The sequence below is a fragment of the Macrobrachium nipponense genome, chromosome 4 (assembly GCF_015104395.2).
Source record: "Macrobrachium nipponense isolate FS-2020 chromosome 4, ASM1510439v2, whole genome shotgun sequence".
In the NCBI taxonomy this organism is placed as follows: domain Eukaryota; kingdom Metazoa; phylum Arthropoda; class Malacostraca; order Decapoda; family Palaemonidae; genus Macrobrachium; species Macrobrachium nipponense.
The window spans coordinates 34,923,371-34,932,865 of NC_061100.1; the positions used below are offsets into that span (position 1 = coordinate 34,923,371).

The 9,495-nt window shown below is 41.5% G+C and overlaps 1 protein-coding gene across 1 annotated transcript; it reads right to left on the reverse strand.

Annotated features, from left to right (window-relative positions):
- Positions 1-1,374: 1,374 nt before the first annotated feature.
- On the reverse strand, positions 1,375-3,588 carry LOC135211335 (uncharacterized). Its single transcript, XM_064244651.1, has one exon. The coding sequence runs from the start codon at positions 3,586-3,588 to the stop codon at positions 1,375-1,377; it is 2,214 nt and encodes a 737-aa protein (XP_064100721.1).
- Positions 3,589-9,495: the final 5,907 nt, after the last annotated feature.

Below are 9,495 nucleotides of genomic sequence, written 5' to 3' on the forward strand. Positions count from 1 at the left end.
TTGCAAACGGCCGGTAGTTGCCAGGGTCAGCTGCATCCTTTAGCTTGTTTTTGATTAATGGTATCAAGTGAACTAAGAGTAGGGAGTCTGGAAGAATGGTGTAAATTAAACTCAAGACGAAGTTGACGAAACAAGTTGTCACCCATCTCCCATGCTGCCTGTTTGAACAAGGCCTAAAAACCCGAGCTCGGTCTATGGCTACCCCCCGAAAAGGCCTATGTCAGGTCAATGGTTCCTATCACTCCCTAAATCAATTAAATAATTTCTTAACTAATTTGAAGGGACAGTTAAATCTATTTATTAAATCTATCTATCAAATATTTTAAATGCTAAGTAAAATTAATCAGATTATTCAAAATATATCATTTCTGCAGAGCTTATACTAAAGAAAATGGGGTACAGTTATTTTGTAGCTCTTAGTAGTGACTTCGTTAAAGGTTAGAAAATGGATATGTACAAAAAAATTTACAACATCCTCCCGAGGGGAGATAACACAAAACACACAGTTTTGTGTTAGGTTAAACAGCTTCATCATTAATCAACTGCTGTAAGAATCGCCTCGAGTTGGTGGCGGCTCTTCTCTTCGGTCTCTCTTCTTCTGCTTGATAGCCTTCAGAATTTTGACTGTCTCCTAAATTTTGCTCCGAAGCATCTACAGTATACACATCCTCTGGCTTAGAGACCTCCAGCGGGTAGTTTGTCAACTGACCTAGTTGTCTCTCCATTGCCGGTCTGTTGCTTCACAACTCTGACCAGTCCATCAGAGCTGGGCATCAGCTGAATGACCCTTGCCAATTTCCACATGCAACGAGGGGTGTCATTATGTACTAACACCACATCTTCTACTTTAATCTTAGTTTGGAACAGTTGGGTTGGATCCCCGTTGAAATAGTGTCTATCTCTTAGGGACTGCAAGTATTCCTTCTCCCACTGTTCTTGGAATGCATGTATTACCTGAGATACAAACTTGAATCTCTCATTACATTGTTTGTGGTCAAGCTCAAAATCTGGGTCTTTCAGGTAGTCCCGGTCTATGGTAGTGGGTAACGAGTTTAACCGGAAGCCATACAACAGGTGAGAAGGGGTAAAGGCATCGACGGTATCTGGAGATGTAACATCCACATATGTAAGAGGTCTATTGTTAATACGATGTTCTATCTCAGTGACAATGGTATTCAGTTTGTCAGAATTAATCCTCTTCTTGAATATAGCTTTCTTTAGTGCTGATTTGACACTGCCAACCATCCTCTCATAGAAGCCTCCTTGATGGGGTGCCCTAGGTGTGATGAATGTCCATTTACAATTTTCCCTAGTCAGTGTGAACTGAGTCAAGGAAGAGCCAGTTTTGAAGTTAGTGGTGTTGTCAGAAATCATTCAACGAGAGCAATATCTTCGTGCAGTGAATCGCCTGAAGGAATTGAGAAAAGCAGTGCTGGTTAAGTCTTTTACCACTTCCAGGTGACAAGCTCGTGTTGAGGTACAAGTGAACACGACTATGTAAACCTTGTCCATTTCTTTAGTGGCTGGATTGCAGATAAGAATTTGTCCAGTCAAATCTACTCCGGTCACCGCATATGGCCGGAGACTGTTCACTCTGCAAGCTGGTAGAGGTGGCGGAGGAGGCCTGCACAAGGCAGGTCCTTCCAGATGGTTACATAGGTGACACTTCATTTTCATCTTCTTGACACACTGTCTCAGTGTTGGTATCCAGTATTCTTCTCTCACCTTGCAAATTGTGTCTTGAACGCCTGCATGAAGAACCTTTTCATGTGTTTGAATGACTATAAGTCCAGTTAAAGGAGAATTTGGAGGTAAAAGCAGAGGAAATTTACCTCTATATGGAAGGTGGTCCACATTTTGTAGTCTCCCAGTGCATCTCAAAAGTCTGCTTTCATCCAGGAACAAGCCTAGGCATTTAATTCTAGTTGGAATTTTGTGGGAATTCTTGTTGAGGTATGACATCTCCTCTGGGAAGTACTGACTCTGTGTGAAGCCAATAAGAATTCGTAATGCTTCTGAGTTTTGTACTTCAACATTTTCCGAGTTTACAGGTCCCGTGTTCTTAGTTTTACGATTCTCAATTGTACGCTTAAGGAGCCTAGTGAACTTAATTACTAATTTAGTGACATTTATAAGTTTAGGAAGGGAAGCGAACCTACGGATATCTATGGGACAAGTAGCTTCTTCACTGACAACTGTAGTTAAAACTTCTTCAGTTGTTTCAGGTAGGTGGCATGTAGATACTTCTGTCTGCTCTGGCCACATCTCTGGGTTCGGGAGCCAACTTGGGCCATGGAACCAAATTTGACTTTTCTTAAACTGCCACATGGAAATTCCTCTAGAGACAAGGTCTGCTGGGTTTTCTTCACCAGGTACATAGAGGTACCTCACTTCAGTGACCTGACTTATCTCATTCACCCTGTTGTGGACATAGACGTTTTTAGATTTGTTGTTCTGAATCCAGTGTAGGGCAACTTTACTATCAGACCATATGACAGTGTCGGTAATCTTGACACCATCGGTAGTGAAAACGGTTCTGAAGTAGTCAGCTATTTTAACCGCACTATAGTTGGCAGTCAGCTCAAGTTGTGGTATGCTCTTCTTTTTAAGAGAGGCGACTCTTGCTTTGGAGAAAACCAGGTTTGCACCTTCGTGTAGGTCCATCAAATAGGCTGCAGCCCCATAGGCCTTTTCACTAGCATCACAGAATATGTGAAGAGAGTAGTTAGTCCCTCTGTTGGCTGTGAAGCGTGGGAATTCCTGGTATGATATGTTCTCAAGGTCTTCCTTGATCTTCGACCACTCTTCTTGTAGTTCTGGTGGGAAAATCTCATCCCACCTTTTAAATAGTTTCCAGACCTTTTGCATGAGAACTTTGGCTCGTATAATTATGGGAGCAAACAATCCTAGAGGGTCAAATACTTTTGAAAGGTTGCTCAAATGTAGCCATTTGGTAAGCGGAGCTTCCTCAAAGGTAGGGGGTTTTATGCTTAAGTGGTCAGTCTTGTAGTTCCAATGAACTTTGACAAGATCTGAGCCTTCTGTTGTTCTATCACCTTCTTGTGTTACCATTTCGTTGAAGGTTGGATCATTACTGATCCATTCTCTTAAAGGCATTCCGGCATCTAACAGAACTTCCTTTGCAACCTTGTAAAGGCTGTAGAGGCTGACTGTTGTAGGTAAGGAACCAATTAAGTTGTTCACATAAAATTTGGTCATGAAGAAACTGACTTCAGGTGAAGTGGGGTAGGTTTCAAAGTGATGTTGCAAGGTTGACTGGAGTAGAAAAGGCGAGCAGGTGGCTCCAAAGAGAACTGATCTAAACCTATAGGCTTGAAGGTCCTTTTCATTGTTAGGATCTTTTAGCCAGATGAAACGTGTATAATCATGATCACTAGGTTGGAGACCTACCCGTAAGAAGGCTTTGCTGATGTCTGCCGATACCGCAAATGGGTCGAGACGAAATTTCAACAACAAGTCGGTTAGATGACCAGTCAAAGATGGGCCAAAGTATAAGCAATCATTCAGACTAGGGGCCTGCTTGTCCATCCGGGCACTTGCATCAAACACAATATGAATGGGCGTCATAGTTGAATCCTTAATCACAGGTAAATGGGGTAAATAATGGACGTTTGTCAACTTGTGGTCTTCTTCTGGCACTGTTTCAATGAAGCCAAGAGACAGCTGTTCTTTGATGATCTGTTCATAAATTTCCAGATATTTGTTAGTTTGTTTCAGCTTGTGAATAGTACTGTTCAGTCTTTTCCTTGAGAGTGCTAAGTTGGTAGGGAGTTGTTTCTTTTCGACTTTCCTGGGGAGAGATACCTCATATCATCCTTCAACCATATTGATGGAATTCTTGAATTCTTCCAGTACAAATTTGTCCTCGGGTGACATATCTTGATCAACAATTCTGACTGATTCTAGGGTCCAAAGCTGTTGGATGGGGTCTTCAGCAAATTTGCTATAAGACATCTCAAGTGATATCTCTAGAGCAGCTTTGGAAGGTCCATCAACTGCTAGTCTCACTACAGTTACAGAATGAGTACTGATAGGGGTGTCATTACCAGGCAGTTTACCAGCGACCAGATATCCTAAGGAGGACTCAATCAGGTTCACTCCGTTTGCTTGTGGAGAATGGATAAAGTCAAAGTCGTGATCTATGCCAACAAGCAGTTTCACCTGGTCAATCTGACTACTTGACAAGTTAGGGTCAGCTAGGGTGACATTCCTGCTCTTCAGTTCAGAGACTATCTTACAGAGTCCACGAGGCCTAGCGCTCTGAGGTAGTTTAGGTACGACAATAGCCTTTAAAGTTACAAGGCTGTCATCGTTTACCCTGACAGGTACAGTGACCGTACTATATTCTCTAGGTTCTTTGGTATCCCAGAACTCACTGATGCTCAGTTGGACAGGATTGTCTTGTACGAGTTTACACTCTTCCACTGCCTCTTGTGTGATGAAGGTGCGTTGCGCCCCAGAATCAAACAGTGATCTAAGTTCCTTGGTGTTGCCTGAGGGCGGACACACCACTTTCATTAAGGCAGTAGGGAGAATTCCACTTGTTTGTGACTTAAGTCTTTGTCACTGTCATTGTCTCCACAATAGTTCACAGCAGAGACTTCAGTTGAGGAATCAGGGCACAATGCTGAATGGTGCAGTCCAGTTTTACATGACAGACATTTGTGGAACTTTACAAGACAATCTGTTGTCTTATGGTTAGGTGAAGTGCATTACACGCAACGATTTTGTGCAGTAAGTCTTGAAATGCATTGCGTGGTCTTGTAAATGTCACACTGGTAGGCTTTATGTTCTGGTCTATCACAGAACACACAACTTTGAGTTCTAGCTGTCTTATTAGGCTGACCCGGAGTGACAGAAATACTCAGATTCGTGGCATCATGTTTCTTGGGGTGTAAGAACTAACCTGAGTTTTGGTCTGATTACCTGGTCTATTAGAACTTTGGTTAGGCTTGGGTTTTCTATGGGAGTAATCCTTATTTTTATCCCTGGGTTCAAAATCCAAAGAAAACAAGGTCAGGATTATCTTTCCTAGCCCCTCTCCAATATCTAGGAATGAAGGGTAGTCCCGTCTACACTTGTTTTGGATTTGTTCTTTCACCTTGCCAGGTAGTTTTTGGAAAACTAAAGGACCAAGTATCCAGGTACAGTGATCTGAATTAGGTTTGTTTCTTTCTATGTCTCTAACATATTGTCCAAGTTTAGCCCGGAAGCCACGTAGTGAATCCAGATCTGCAGAAGGCTTAGGCAGGCCTGCTACTTGACAAATTAGAGATGAGGTTATTTTCTCTGGATCAGCATAAGTTTTCTTCAACATGTCAATGGCGTCTAAATAGTTTCCATTCATGACAAGGATATTTTTAATCAGAGCTAAAGCTTCACCCTTCAAACATCCCTTCAGGTAATTAATTTGTCAACAGCTCTCAAGTCTGGATGAGAGTGAACGTTAGACTCGAAAACATCCCAAAAGGGGGGCCATTCTCCATCGATCCCTTCAAATTCTGGTAGTGATAAAGACGGCAACTTAACCTTATGCAATGGCCTAAACTCTGTTGCAATACTCTGGGGTTTGGCTTCCATGCAAATGATTTTTAGTTTCTCCAAAACTTCAGTGCTTTGCATGATGACTTGGTTGGCATGATGCCGCTTTGCAGTGAGTTGTGTTCTATCAGGGTCTTGCTCAGAGAACCCTTCTTCTCCAAGTTGAACTAAGTACTTAAAGTTGAGTTCTTCATACTTCTTTATTTGAGACTCTAGCCTAAGACAATATCCCTCCAAGGTCAAGGACTCAACATCACTTGCCCTTTGAATTATGTCAGCAGCGCTTGTGCATAGATCCTTGCAGGTTTCCTCATAAAGTTGGTGGGAATATGCTAATTGTTTCTCAGACATTTTATGAGTTTAAAAGGTAACAAAGCAAAAAAAAAATCCCAGGACAACAACACAGGCCTTAACCCCCCCCCCTCCCCCCGCAGGGAATGCCAATCTTCTTTTGTGGGAAATTTGTTTCACTCAGTGGGAAGATTGAAGGAACATACTCTACAAAATTACGAGGGTAATTCCTTCCACTGAGTGTTCTCTAGTAATATAGTAAACTGTATAAAACGAGCTGTTAAACACACAATTCTTCCATGCGCCTAACGTGTTTTCAGACTTGTGCCAGAAAATCCAAAGGATTAATAATTGCTTTGTAAGTTTAAGTAGGCTAGTTAAATTCAGGTAAGAGTAACTTAGGTAAATGTAATTAATCTAATAAGGACTTTGAATAAATTAAACCAAGGCCATAAAATTCCCAGGGCAGTTCAGTTTGGTCCCAGAATTCAATTAAGTTTCGACCCGGTTAAAGTAAAATTAAAGTAAACTAATCTCAAATAGTAATGCTAAGTAAACAGACAGACCTAATTGACTAAATTTTCTACTACGCCCATGTAATTATATAAACCCCTGTAAAATTGTTCAATCTGAGTCTATGCCTAATCAATTCTCACAAACTCCAATATTACAATAGCCTAACTACGTAAAAGGGCTCAAAATTTAGTTTAGGTAAAGAAAACAGTGCATTACGTCTTAAATAAGTAAGTTAAGTTAAATAAGTAAGTTGAGTGTTAAAAGACGAAACCGCTTCCTAACGAATGACCGTTGGCTCAAATCAGCCATTCAATAATGGCGGTCTAGCCTTTGTGGAAAATTGGTATGTTGACCTACCTTTAAGTTAACCCAGTTAATTCACTCCTAAACTAAAAACAAATCCTACATATTTAATCAGCAAACCCAGCGACCTCTAATTACATTCGTGGAAATAAATTGGTACGTTGACAAGAAATGTTATTTTACTTACCGAATTTTCCGACGGCAGATCAGTGTGAATGGCCGTTTAAGTTTTGGTTGCAGATAAGGATTCGGATAGGATATGGGTTAGGATAGGTACAAACCGGAAAGGAGATCATACAAACCAATTATCTTAAGGGTTATTAATTTCTAAAACCCTAAACTATGTAAATTAAACTCAAGACGAAGTTGACGAAACAAGTTGTCGCCCGTCTCCCACGCTGTCTGTTTGAACAAGGCCCCAAAAACCCGCGCTCGGCCTATGACTACCCCCGAAAAGGCCTATGTCAGGTCAATGGTTCTTATCACTCCCTAAATCAATTAAATAATTTCTTAACTAATTTGAAGGGACAGTTAAATCTATTTATTAAATCTATCTATCAAATATTTTAAATGCTAAGTAAAATTAATCAGATTATTCAAAATATAATATTATAATTTCTGCAGAGCTTATACTTAAGAAAATGGGGTATAATTACGTATTTTGTAGCTCTTAGCAGTGACTTCGTTAAAGGTTAGAAAATGGATATGTACAAATAAATTTACAACACTAGCCACGAATTCCAGGGCAAATTTGAAAGCTACTGACCCCAACACGTTTGTGAGTTAACATCATTGGCCTGACCTGGAGCTCTCCAACTCTTCCAAGGAAGCCAAGGTCTGAAGGAAAATTGTTTCCAAACTCAGTTTCTTGTAAGATGATTGATGTATGGGCTCGAAGGGGCTTGATTAAGACAACTCAGAACCAGAGTAAGGTTTCACATAGGAGGTCTGAGTTTCCTAGGTGAACAAGGCCACTCAAAGCTCTTGAACCACATAGAGAATTCTCAGGCTGAAGTGATGTCCACATCCTTCAGATGAACTACGGTAATCACAAGTCAGCCCTGTAGCCCATCCCCAGTATACTACACAGAAAGAATTCCTGTTCTCAAAAATATCCAGAAGAACTTGTCTACTGAACAGAAAATCCAAGTGGAAAGAAATCCTTTTGATGACACCAATCACAGCAGCAGATGACTCATCTAGTATATGGTTGACAAAGATCCTCTGAAGTACCCTTACATCCAAGTTGCTGCTCCACAAGAAAGAGCTCTTGGTCGAAAGAGATACTGGACAGACTCTAGACATGAAAAGATAAAGATCCTACTGATTGGTGGTATCTCTCCACACAAGACTGGTGAAGAAGGTTGTGCTAGCGCGTAATCTCTCTCTGCCACTCAGGTTGGGGACACTAGGTGCTACTAGGGTCATCCTAAGACTTTGGAGCCTGACAATGGGAGTTCCCCTTTATTCAGCCCCTCCGGATCTGCTCCTGTACGCGGACACCTCCTCTGAAGGTTGAGGTGCTCACCTCAAAGAGCTTCTGGCCTTGTGGGCATGTAGAGCACAAAAGACAAACAATTCCCCATCAACGTGATGGAGTTGAAGGCAGCTTTCCTGGGTCTTCAGTATATTCGAGAGAGGGAGGTGGGACACTCCATTGTTCAACCTCCCAGAATGTTCCCAGTGAACAGATCTGAGATCATGAACAGTAGACCTCCCTCTAGCTCCCTGTTGAACTGTGTAGCGAAGAGGTCTAACATGGGTCTTCTCCAAGTAGCCAGACGAGGCAATAGGATAACCCAAGGGGATGTCCTAAGAAAATAAGTTCTATGCAGATCCGTTCTAAATATCTTACTGTCAACTTGTGCAATGACAGTAATTGCACTGCAGACAGGGGAGATGTCCTTTTGCTGCCAAAGGAACGAGCATTCCCAACAGAGGAGACATGCTTAGAGGTGGTGATGACATACCTTCAGAGGAGACAACCTATGATGATAGGGCACAGGCCCCCTAACTGAACCTCTTAGACTAGGTTAAGATGAAAAGGACGGTTTGAACTAAGTTATAAAATAATTTTACTCGCACCAAGAAAAAGGCTTCTACAATCAGAATCGGACCCTGTTTCATAAGCAGGCGTAGGGAAGAATGATTCTATGGAACTTCACTGTAAAGGAACCAACCTATTGACTAACTTTAACTACTTGAGTTCAAGTAGAAGTGTTAGGACAATATTTTTGTAGGAACAATCCAAATTGTAAAATGATGAAACAAGAGAATTCTTTCTACCTGGGAAGGGTTGAATTGAAGTCTTGGGTCAACACGAAAACTGTCAATTTCCAAAATGAAGGCAGTATGGGCTTGACTGAACAAATCCTTTAACTTGTTGTAAAGGATCCAACAGTTGGAGATTTCGTATACCTATGACAAGAAATGTCTGTCGGTCACTACCAAGGGAATACCCATCAGTCGTTTGCTGTGGCCAAAAGACATTGCACAGACGTGCTGAATGGTCATGGGCTAGCTTGACAGTCTGCTTCTGGACACAGCACAAAGTCCTTTTCAATCCTGAACATTGAAGATATGGCACACCCATCAAACACCACCAAGGCAACGTTCATCGGATGATATCTACATGACCAAAATGCATTGTACAGGCGTGATATGATCTACAGCCATCCAGTTATGTATGTGTGTTTGTCACTGACCGTGAAGAATCATGTATGCACCAGTGCAACAACGGATGAGGTACTAGAAACACGTACGCAGACATGCAATGATGACAATGTACAAGTCACTGTCTGGGAGAAAGATAAGAAGCACAAC